This window comes from Arvicola amphibius, chromosome 6, assembly GCF_903992535.2.
Source record: "Arvicola amphibius chromosome 6, mArvAmp1.2, whole genome shotgun sequence".
In the NCBI taxonomy this organism is placed as follows: Eukaryota; Metazoa; Chordata; class Mammalia; order Rodentia; family Cricetidae; genus Arvicola; species Arvicola amphibius.
The window spans coordinates 62920515-62932857 of NC_052052.2; the positions used below are offsets into that span (position 1 = coordinate 62920515).

Genomic DNA, 12343 nt, shown 5'->3' on the forward strand with positions numbered 1-12343 from the left:
TTATTAATCCAAAAGCACTTTACAAGAAAATATAAGTATGGCTTCCAATAGGAATGTTAAACTTGGACTTGATACCAAGCTCACAGATTTGAGTGTGTAAGGAAAAACAGGCTTTCAAGTTAAACAACAATTTGTAACCAAAACTTTAATCCCAAGGACTCTCACAAACATATTACAAATGACAGCATGAAAAAAAAATCTTGCACAGTAACTCAAAGGTTCAGCTCTACAATGTACCCTTAAACCAACTGGTAACTTAGTCTTCCATTTCCAAATAAAGAATGTTACAAACAGCTTCCTCCATAGATAGCAATCAGTGAGGAACCTCTTTGAAAATCTTCAGAGTACAGTTCCCACCCTTTCCCTGTTAACTTGTGTTAACAGCAGCTTTTAAAGACTGCTTATCATTTCACCCACAGCTCCAGACTGTGTCCCAGCTACTAAAGAAACTTAGTATTTTTTCAATTTCCATCAGTGGTTTATCATTAGTACATCACACTTTAACTGGGCAGGATCTAGGTTTATTTCAGTCTATGAAAAACTAAAGTTCAAAGCAAATTCAATCTTGCTTAAGGGAACATGAACAGCTAAAACATCTTAAAAATGCACCAAGCTTATGAAGTCCCAAACAAAACTTGAATTTCCTGTACATACTCCTGTCAAATAAAGTTACTTCCTGTACACCACTTCTTTTGCAAACTGGTCTTCTACTTCCTTTCATTTGACCTAGATCGGCTACGAGACCTAGAGAAAGATCGAGACGGCTTGTGGTTTCTCTCACGAGACAGAGACCTCTCTCTTCTCCTATCTCTAGAAAGTGACCTGCTCCGGCTTCGAGAGAAGCTTCTCCTTCTTGGAGATCTTCACCGAGGTGGAGGACTCCTCCTGCGGTAATCATCTCGAGGGCGACGACCCCAAGAGGGAGGGGGGCCACGATTCCGACTTCTTTTCTCACCATTCGACAGCTCCACTCTTACTCGGCAGCCACATAGTGTTCTTCCATCTAGCTCTCGGACAGCGTCAGCAGCATCTCGGGGATCCTCAAATTCAAAGAAAGCAAAGCCAGGAGGGTTTCGAGCAACCCACACACTTCGGAGGGGTCCATAATAGCCAAATGCTCGTTCTAATTCAGTCTTGTTCCCATTGTTTCCAAGATTACCTACATACACCTTACAATCTAATGGACAGGAGTCACGATGCATTTCGAGATACTGGGTTCGAGAACTGCAGCTCAAATCCCAACACTCCGACGAGGCCCACCCGCGCCCTCCGTGATCTATCTACTTCCGTAGATGCTATCGATGCCCTGGCGTCCACGAAATCAGGACTCAATTTCTAAACAGTGAACAGATAATGGAGAAGGCACCCGAGACAGCATCCCTAGCTTCAGGGATCATTCAAGCCCAAATTCCATCCATTTGAATTTATTTACAAAAAGGCGGAGAGACGCTGTAGCAGGAGTAACCTGGACCTGGTTTGGAGACGCACAGGGTTCTGAGTTACACCGATCCCTTTGCTTCGCAAACACAGGCAAACAGAGCTCCTGTCTCTTGAAGAGGATGCTCTTCATTCAGCGACTTGGGCATGTGATGTGTCAGATGCCTCCAGGTGACCAGTGACCCGTGGCTGTCCTCCAGCTGCATCTGCCAGGCGCGCTGCCCTCTGGGCGAAGTAAACGCGCTGGTTCCAGACGAAGGACCAGGTGGACCGCTAGCCAAAGAGGGAGCGCAGCCACGACCTTGTGCTGTCAGCTCGGGGCGCTGCAGTCTGGGTGCCAGGCTGGTGCAAACCCCTTGGAGAGGCGGGTACCCCAGAGATCCTTTGCCCGAGCGCCCGCTGACTCCGTTGGGTGACTCCGCCCTGCCGAACCCGGTTGGCTGCTCCCTAAGGGACCGCGAGAGTAGGCGGGGGTTAGTCGGAGGCGCGGTGGACCCTTCGCTCCCGGGCCGGATCGGTCGGGTGGCTGGGTTGCCGGGTTCCGCTTCCATCCGCTCTGGGCTGAACCCCGAGCCGAGAAGAGAGTCGGCTCTGAGTTCTCTGTGGGTGAGCGGCCGCTTCTGAGGGGAACATGGCGCTCGTGGGCAGCCGAATGGAACTGGACGCCGATGAGGTGCGAGGACAGGCAGAGGGGGCCGGTCCGGGCGCGGGGGGGTGGGAGGGATGCGGACACCCGCGGGGTCACGGCTGGCAGGGAGGGTGGGCAGGCCGCCCTTCACGCCGAGGAGCGTCCCGCGGGGCCGGGCAGCGCAGCCCGGAGCCGGCCCGAGCCTTCCTGAACCCTCTGGGTATTTTGCCGGGCCGTTCTGAACCCGACTGTCGTCTTCCGTGGAAGTTCCGCGGGGTGTCCGCCGGGCGGGCGGCGCAGGGCTGCCTGATCACCCCGGGGCCGAGGGCCGGAGCCTCAGTCCCGAGGCTCACCCCGGAGGCCGGGAAACGGCCCTTCTGGTCCAGAACCGGCGGCCTCCACTGCCTGGGCTACCGAAGTGACCCACCGCGTCCCCACGCGACGCCGGGGTCTGAACGCTCTCGGGCGGGGGGGCGCCCGACCTGTTGATTCAAGCGCTTCCTTCTGCACTCGGCGGAGGCGGGGAGCGCGCTCTCAAGAGTTAGGGCTCAGGCTCCTGCCGCCGCTGCTGCCATTTTACCTGGCTTGAATTTTTACAAGTCGTGGCCTGAGAAAGCTTTGGTTTCAAATGATGCAGTAAGTGGGGATGATCTGGAGGAGGCGAGTTAGGGTTCTGTCTTTACTGCCAGAAGATCCGGGTAACTAATAAATGTCGTGCTTTAAATGTTGACCTTAATAAGAACTGGTCAAAAACCGAAGCGCAGATCTCTGTGTTACTGATGTTTAAGACGGCGATCCAAAGCTCCCCTATGACCTGCTTTCAGTGAGGGCTCAAGACCACAGGCCAAGGAACTAGCGTTTGTCCAGGACATGGGTGTGTTGCAGGACCTTCAAACTACACACAAGGCAAACAGTGAGAGAGCATATTTGGTACTATTTTCTTCTGTGGCGACTTATTTATATCTCTAGGCTGTATTTTTTTATATGACCTGTTGCCTGCCTGACGTTTTTAATTTTACAGTCCTAGATCTTTTCTGTAATCGAGGTAATAACAGCTTTACGGTACTCTGACCATCTATCACTTCCTTAGAAGTTTCTATGGCTCCCTCTTGTGTATACATTAAATATTCATTACCTCGGCATTGTAGACGCTCTATAGTATGGTCTGTTGCTTATACCAGGCCTGTCTCCAGCTGCTTCCCTGTCCCTAATCAGTATAATTGTATTGAAAATGAAGGGACAATCCTGAGCCCGGTGTTAAAAACCTGTAATCTCAGCACTCAGATGGCCAAGGCAGGAGAATCACAAGTTCAAAGCTACCCAGGACTACATGGTGAGTTCAGGCCAGCCTGGATTATACCCTCATCACTAGCATGTGGTTTTTTTTTTTTCTTCCCCAGTAAAGGAAAAAAAAAAAAAAAGAAGAAGAATAAACAAACCAAGCTCAGAGCCTCTCATAACTGTGGAGTGGTATTTCTGACCCTTGCCCACTTTTGGGGAAGTACAGTAGGTGTTAACTGAGATTGCCTTGGCATAATTGAGACAAAGGATACTCGGTGTCAACTGCCAATTAAAAAAAATAAAGCCAGACAACACAGGAATGAAGAGGAGATGGCTGCTGACTAGTGCTTCAGCTGTGTGGAGGTTAGGTTTCAGAGCAGCCTGGTACGAAGACTTGAATACATGTTTGTTGAGTGAATGCGTGACTGTAGGAAAAACATGCTTTGATCAGGCCTGAGGTTTTGCCATATCACTGATTGACCATTAAGTTCCTATTTCATACTAGGTATTAGTCTTAGGTGATGAACAAGGCACAAAGAAACTCTGTTCATGTCAAATCTTTCTTAACTGCTCATGTATGTGTACAGGTATGTCTGTGTACAGGTATGTCTGTGTACAGGTATGTCTGTGTACAGGTATGTCTGTGTACAGGTATGTCTGTGTACAGGCATGTTGGCATCAATTTACCCACTCTTTACTGAGTATTGACCCTGTGCTTAAATTTGGTACCTCGGAAGGTGAAGGCTCAGTTTTGGTTGTCTAGGTCTCTGAGTGGGTGGGGAGATATGTCCTGTATGGAAGAACCCCGTTTAGGGTGGGTAAGCAGGGGTGTGTTAGGGTGTTGCAGGAGGGATTCTTGAGATACCAGTAAAAAAGGCCCCGATTGTAAGTGGACTAAAGAACCCACCCCGTGTGTACACGGCGGTCCTTCTGCTTCACCAGGTGTGTCACCAAGCATGTAGAATGGAAAAGCAGCTTATCCAGGGGTCCATACCCTTAGCTTTGCTCTGAGTCCCTTGGGAAGGAAAGGGGACAATGCCGTGTGGCTCAGAGGGCACTAAGCTCTTTGTCTCATTTCTGTGCATGTGTTTGGGCATTAACGTGCCCATGGCCATTTGTTCATTGACATGACAAACACCTGATTATCACAGGTGCCAAGCTAGTGCTGATTGGGAGAAACTGCAGAGCATAAGACCGAAGGGGCCTTGTCCAGGGCTGGTGACCTTGACTGACAAGTCACTCAGCCTCCGAGGGCTTAGTCAGTTTCCTGGTCTTGAGGTGTTAGGATTGTAGATATCTGAATGTCTAGTTTTGTTTTGTGGAGGGGGTTTTGATGGCTAATACTATGGGAATCCTTTTTCTTCCTAAGCAGCCAAGGACACGGTAGTGGTGGGGAAACTTACAGTATCCCTTGGGTGGATTTTGCTTTTGAAAACTGGTTTTTTTTTTTTTTTTTTTTTGGTTTTTTTTTTTTTTTTTTTTTTTGGTTTTTTTCGCTGAGACAGGGCTTCTCTGTGCAACAGCTTTGGCTGTCTTGGAACTCGATTTGTAGACCAGATTGGCCTTACAGATCCACCTGCCTCTGCCTCCCAACTGCTTTGTCACCACCGTCTGGCTTGAAAACAGATTTCTTTTTTAGTTTATTTAACTTTATTTATGTACATTGGCATGAAGGTATGAGATCCCTTGGAACTGGAGTTACAGACAGCTGTGAGCTGCCATGTGGGTGCTGGGAATTGAACCTGGGTCCTCTGGAAGAGCAGTCTCAGTGCTCTTAACTGCTGGGCCATCGCTCCAGCCGTAAGAATTGATTTTTAAAATGACATTTTTAGATTCTATAAAGAGACATGTAGTTACATTTCTATTATTACACACTTACTGGAAATGAACAATTTATATATATATGTATATATATGTATATGTATATATATATGGGTATGAATGATTTGACGAATTGCATTTTAAATTAAAAGTTAGTCAATAAATACAGTTATTAGGTTATTAATAGTTTTAAATTTTGGATTTAATTTTTACGGTTTTAATTAGTCATTTTTCTGAGCCTATTATTGAGTAACAAAATTAAGCCATACATGTTCTCTACCACAATACATATAGGACATTTTATTAAAATTGTATGGGAAGATACAACAAGGAAGACATCTAAAAGGGCTATTTAGGGAAGTGATAATGAAAAAAAAGTTGAGAAACACTGAATCATGGGAAGAAATGGCTTACAGAGGGTTTTCATGGCCTGTTCTTAATGTGTGTGGGTCTCACTATGTACCTCAGTACCTCAGATTAGTCTTAACCTCTTCGGCCTTAGCAATCCCTTTGTCTCAGCCCCTAAGTAGCTGGGACAACAGCCATGTGCTTTTAGCCTGCCTTCATGGTCTGAGGTTTTGTTTTTTTTTTTTTTTTTTTTTTTTTTGTTTTGTTTTGTTTTTCAAGACATGGTTTCTCTGTGGCTTTGGAGTCTGTCCTGGAACTAGCTCTTGTAGACCAGGCTGGCCTCGAACTCACAGAGATCCGCCTGCCTCTGCCTCCTGAGTGCTGGGATTAAAGGCATGCACTACCATCACCCAGCTCATGGCCTGATTTTTAACCCCAAGGATTTTTAAGATTTGATTCTGATCTAGAAAACCCTGTCTTGGAGGTTTAGAAAATGGCAAGTGTACAACCATGGAAGGAGAAAGGCCTGAGCCAGTGCTAACTGTGAGGAGTTCTCGTTCTCAGCCAGCGACAGACTCGGGCCACATTCTGAAGGGAAGACTCCCTTTCTTTCCCATGGCTCCATACTTTCCTGTCTTTCTCCCCATCCTCAGGAAGTTCAGATTGTGGGGTTGGTGGCAGGAGGAGCAGGAGGCTGTTTCACCAGGTCACACGGGTTGGGATGAGGCCTGAGGTAGAACAAAGGTGTGGGGTTGGAGTAGGGAGGTTAGTGCAGGGCCTGATCAGGGAGAGCAAGGAGGAGGACTTGGCTTGGGGCAGAGGTGTGGGAGAAGGAGTGTGCAGTGGTAATTCTGGTTCCTGTGCAAGCTCAGGTTGGGTGGAGGTGGTGGGATTTAAGCAGGAGGATTTATTCCCATTCCTATGGGTGGGGAGCATGGACAGCGAAGGGGGCAACATCTGGGGGATCCTGGGCTTATGATTAGGTTGTTTGTAACCCGTAAGGCAGATGAGTGGATGGAAAGCAACATCAGTTACCTTCTGTCCAGCTCAGGTTAACAAGCCACCCTTGTAGGGAGATGCTGGGTGTTGACTGTCTTTGGGGATTCTGTTTCCTCAACAGAACTTTCTCTGGTGTCCCCGGCCCTCCACAGACTTGGGTACCCACTTCCCTCCTTTCAGGTTGGTAGCACAGTTGTGCTCCTGTGGGCAGGTGTCAGTTCTTCCAGATGGCTTTTGCCTGCTCAGTTAGACTCTGCCCATGTGTCTGTTGCTAATGGTCTTCAGTGGGAATCCGTGAGACTCCTCGTTTCCTTCTGAGTCTTTGGACAGTTCCCCGTCCCTGCCCCTCTGGGGCCCAGTAGTCAGTCTTGAGTGGAGTCTCCCAGTCACTTCACGTTTGCTGCCACACTTGTGAGGCTTAGGCAGGGAGGAGCAAGAGGTGAAAGCAACCCTCCCCCCCCCCCCATTGTCAACTCATTTTCCATCCTGGGCCCAGTGAGTCTGGTTTCCTCCTAAAGCTCTGGATCTCTGCACCATGATGGTCAGACAGCCAAGTTGGTGAGGTCATCACAGCTCTCTGAAGGGGCTCTTTCTTGTGACCAGTACCTTGGCTATTATGCTAATACTTGTTTGGGCCTACATATTTATTTCAGGAAATGATACATTGTTAGTTGGTTCTTACCGTAACTAACATGTTACAGTCTGTCTTGGGTGGGATGGGCTCGGGCTGTAAAAGCTCTTTCTCTCTAGGTGGGGCTCTGGGGGTGGGGTGAGTACGGGTGAGCTGAGAACCACTGGGGAGGGACACCAGCCTGTGCTGGGGACACAGCGGACTGACCTCTCTGGGAGAAGGCCGAAGTCCTCATTACAGGATGAATGAAGGTTTTCTATAGCCAGGATACAGGTCCTACCCCCAGAGGGAAGGGAGGTCACGGATTGGATTCCAGACTGAGACCCTAAGGGCAGAGATTTAGAGCCCACCCTTTAATCCTGTGGGCTTGCTTCTTAAGGGCAGCAAGCTGTTTGTGAATTCTTTCCAGTTTTGACACCTCATCCAGAGGGCGTCTTGAACAGGGCTTCAGAGGTGGAATTTCAGTAGCCATGCAGGTGCTGAGAGCCAGAGGAGAGCTGTGGTGGACCGAGACTCTAGGTGGTGTAGCTGTGGCTGAGGGCACCAGAGAGCTGAGGTGAAGGCTGGCTGTGTTTGGTCAGGTTCTGATAGGCCTTGAGCTAGTTTAGAGTTTAGCTAGTTTAGCTTACCCTCCCCTTTCTCCCCGCCCCCAGTGGGGAGATGTGTGATTCTTTTTGTATCTGAGGATTGTTTTTTCTTTCTGCTTTTTGGGGGAGGTGGGTGTATATGGGGTTTTTTGTTCTCTCTCTCTCTCTCTCTCTCTCTCTCTCTCTCTCTCTCTCTCTCTCTCTTTCTTGTTTATTTTGTTCTTTAGACAGGGTTTCTCTGTGTAGCCCTGGCTGTCCTGAAACTTGCTCTTTAGACCAGGATGACCTTGAACTCAGATTTGCCTTCCCGTGGCTCCCAAGTGTTGGGATTAAGGGTGTGTGTCACCACCACCACCCAGCTATAAGGGACTTTTAAAGTTTGAGTCAGTACTCCTGTAGATATTGGCGGCCATCTCCAGCATTATTGCAGTGTGTGTTTTCCTGTACCAAAACATTGCTGAAGACACTTTCTACAGTCCCTAGTAAAGAGCAGTGGTGGTGGTATCTTAGAAGTGGAAGGAAAGAGCAAGCTGGCATTGTAGCAGCACTCTGTGGAGTCTGATGGTTCCATCCTTTGAGAAAGGAAAGTGTCAGGAAGTTCAGTAATGCACTGGAGGTCCGATGGGAAAGCCAGGCCCAGTAACCCAGCTGCTGCCCACGCCCTCAGAAGCCAGCAGAGCACGGTCGGTGAGCACCTGGTGGATTGCTTTGTACCAAGTGATCCCTAGGCTTCTGGGAAAGGGCTTTGCAATCAGGCCTCACCATCTTCCTCCTCCGGGCCTCTCAGGACTCTTGTTCTTTCCAGGTCAGCCTCATATGCCTGCGATATGGGAACCTGAGCGTAGTTTCCTGTGTGCTCAGTGGCTTGAGACTGAGTGGGAGTAAGGGACAAACCTCGGCTGGCCCTGCTGCAGGGACTCATGCTGGCTTTGTCCCAGAGAATCGGGTGATGAAACACACACAACTTGCATACTTCCTCAGACGAGTCTGACCCTGTCTGGGTCCTTGCTCAGCCCCCGCAGGTTGTAGTCCTGAGCGCTCCTGCTCCCGCTCCCGCTCCCGTTTCCAGGAGATGGGGTCGGGAACGGAAAGTGAAAGTAAAGGACGGGGCATTCATTGCTGCTTCCTGTTTGGAAACAGAAACCCTGAAGACAGCCCAGGAGGGTGGAGGTGTTCTCCCAACAGGGACACAGGTCTGCAGTCCCAGCTACTCCAGAGGCCTCTGTGCTTCTCAGAAACTGACAGGAAGCGATTGGCACGGGGTCGCACAACTGTTGAAGGCAGAGCAGGTTAATTCTGAATTCAGTGTCCCTTCCACTAGGCCTGGGGCCTGAGAACCCCGTGGAAGGCCCGAGGCAGATGTGCCTACTTTTGTAACGCAGATGTCACCTACTTTTGTAAGTAAAATTTTTTGGGACTGCAGCCATGGCCATTTGTTTAGATGCTGCCGGTGGCTACTTTTGCACCACACTTGAGCAGCTAGCTGGGTTAAAGGTCATGTGGTAGCACCTAGTCCTGGGTGATTTTTAGGAATGTAGTTTATTTTTATATGTTGTAGAGCCTATGATTAAGTTTGCTTACTTCCTTATTACTTAGATTTTAGAACCTAGGAAAAACTAGTCGGACCCAGCCTGTCAAGTGGTCTGTGCAGATCTAGAGTAGCGTGGAAGCGGATCCGAACCTCTGCTTGTACAGCCTAGAGTAAGGCGCTTAATCTCCCGGTTTCTCCATCGTAAGGATGCCTCCTAGCTGCGAAGGTGTAAGGTCAGGCAGAGCTGTAGAACCGGGCATGACCAATGCTGGCGCAGATGCTGGCTCCTGGCGCTGTCATCAAGAGCAGCTGTTAGGCTTTCTTCTCCCAGACCCCTGCAGGAGCCGCAGACCCCACTGGGGGTTCTTTTGGTTAATGCAGTTTTTTGTTAGGGTAATTCCCAGGACTCTGGTTGAGAAAATGGTGCATTTCTAAGGGAGAAGAGTGGACTCAAAGGACCCTCTGCTCTAGCTCTGCCCACCACTGACCAGTGTCAGCGTGTGTCCTCAGGGGAAGTGCGATGCTAGTCATCTGGAAGTGTACCCGCTCTCCCAGTGACCTGTAGGTAGAAGGTGGTATAACTCTGGTTGCTCTGGATGTTGCGTTGTGTAGCTCCTCTTTCTGTTGGTGGACATCAATGTTGTTATAGGGTTGTCATGCAGTGCCTTTTTAAGGGACGAGGATTTAGAAAAGGCATGTTTCTGTGTGGTTACTGTTTCTGCTGTTGTTGAGATGGTAACCAACCCCTGGAGAGCAGAGATTCAGTTCTTACAGTTCTAGAGAGTCTGAGATTCAACACTGGGATGCTGCATCTGGTGAGGACCTTCTTGCTGTGTTAACATGACCAGTGGGGTCATGTAGGTAATGAGCATATTGTGGAGAGAGTGAACTCATGTGAACCAGTAACCTGTATCCCCATATTTTTTAATAGCAGCGCATAGGATTGAACTCAGGGCCTCATATATGCAAGGCCATATCCAGCTCAGCCATATCCTCAAACTAATTACCCATGCTGATAATTACTAGCCCATTACTGCCAGTGAGCAACCCTCACCCATAGTAATCGATATTAACCCATTCATGAGGCTTTTGTGCTTGTCTTAGTGTTCCATTGCTGGAAAGAGAAGCCACGGCCAAGGCAACTTCTGAAAGACAGCATAATTGGGGTTTGCTTATAGGTTTAGAGGATTAGTCCATGACCACGGTGGGAAGTGGACAGGCTCGGCACTGGAGCAGTAGTGGGGAGGGTTATACCCTGATTTGTTGGCAGTAGAGAGAGAGGGAGAGAGAGATACTGGGCCTAGTATGGGCTTTTGAAACCTCAAAGCCCCCATGATAGATTTCCTCCAATAAGGCCGCACCTCCTAATCCTTCCCGAATATCTCCACTAACTGGGGACCAAGCACTCAGACACGAGTCTGTGGGGCCGCGCTCGGTCAGACCCCCACACCCTCTGTTGTCATCACTCTCTGAAGACCCCACGTTTCAAGACAGTTGCAGTAACGAATACAGTAAGTGGAGGCCGGCCTGGTCTACAGAGCTAGTTCCAGGACAGCCAGGGCTGGGCTACACAAGGAAACCCTGTCTTGAAAAACAAAACAAAATAATACCATAAAGCCCAAATGTGCCCACTCTGGAGGACCATCTTCATCTGTGGAGTTATAGTATAAGAGGGTAAAGGGTAAAGGGAGTGACGTGTAAGGACTCTTGGGCACTGGAGGGCATTCTGGATGCTTTCTCTGCCTCAAAGTACCAAGCTAGACTGTACATCTAAAATTCAAGTCCATTCTTACCTTGCTTCTTAAAATTGTCTGGGCATCTCATTGCTGTTGAGGTAAAGTATGATCATTTTATCACGGGGGCTCAGTGGTCCCCACACCTGAATGAGCACAAAAGTCTCCTTGCTGGAAGGTGGGGATTCCTGAGTTTTCACATCAGTGGGTTTTTTTTTCCTTTTGACACAGGGTTTCTTTGTGCAACAGTCTTAGCTGTCCTGGAATTTACTTTGTAGACCAGACTGGCCTCAAGCTCCCAAATGCTGAGATTAAAGGCATGTGCCAATACTGCCTGGCTCTCACCAGTGATTCTTACTAGGTCTGGGGTGAGTCCTAGGTGCTTGGGTTGCTCATGTGGGCATTAGCATTCCAGCGCGCTGATTGCTCCTTGTCTCCTGCCCCAAGGCTGGTCCTGCCTCACTTCAGCTTGTTCCCTCTGCAGTTTCCATGCAGGCTAATCAAGTCTGCGACTCCCTGCAGTCATTAGCACACCCACAATTTTCTCTGCTGGCCCCCCAGCTGTTAGCAGTCTCCCTTTGACCCATTTATTGTGGCATCATCCGACTAGGATGGGATGTGTCCTGGGATTCAGCAGGAACCGTGGCCTTTCTTCCCCATAGAAAAAGTAGTTCTATAGTTCCAGCAGCAGGTGTGCCCTCTCTGCTGGGAGAGAGACCGTTCGTCCTGGTCGGACTTGTCTGTTGCGTGATGAAAGTGCCTGACAAAGGGCTTCAGGAAGGGTTTGCTCTGGCCCACTGTTGAGAGGGTTCATCGTCTGCCCCTTGTCTTTGGGTCTCTGGTCCTGAGTGAGGCAGCACGTTCCAGCTGTGGGGCAGTGTTGAACGTGTTGCAGAGAAAAGGTAAGAACGTCTAGGGCAGTAGACAGCTCCCAGCCACCTGCTTCCTCTGACTAGGTCCTGTCGTCTGCTTTGCACCTCCCAATATGTCTTCTTCACTTGACTCTGTAAAGGATTAACCCATTGGTTAGAGTTAAGATACAGACACGTTCTAATGCTCATCCTTCAGGCAGTGGGGGACATTACACAGTCAGTCCCCAATACCTGCATGACCATTCGCATGATCTCAGTACAGGCATTCCCACCCCCACTTCCAGTTTAGCAGGCATGACTTTAGTCTCAGCTCTTCAGGAGCAGGAGACAGGATTCTGAGTTCACAGCCATCCTCAGCTGTGTAGACAGTTTGTGGGAGACAGGATTCGGAGTTCACAGTCATCCTTAGCTACATAGACAGGTTAAGGACAGAGAGCTTGGGTTACATGAGACCTTGTCTCAAGAACAATCACAC

General features: G+C 49.1%; 1 protein-coding gene and 1 pseudogene across 1 annotated transcript in view; one reads left to right on the forward strand and one right to left on the reverse strand.

Annotated features, from left to right (window-relative positions):
• Window positions 1–1803, reverse strand: LOC119817421 (annotated as a pseudogene).
• The window catches only part of Ttc39b (tetratricopeptide repeat domain 39B), a 118887-nt gene continuing 108242 nt past the window's right edge, over window positions 1699–12343 (forward strand). Inside the window, exon 1 of the mRNA XM_038334641.2 lies at window positions 1699–2110. Within this exon, the coding sequence (XP_038190569.1) occupies window positions 2069–2110 (42 nt within the window). The 5' untranslated portion in view covers window positions 1699–2068. The remainder of the gene's footprint in view (window positions 2111–12343) is intronic.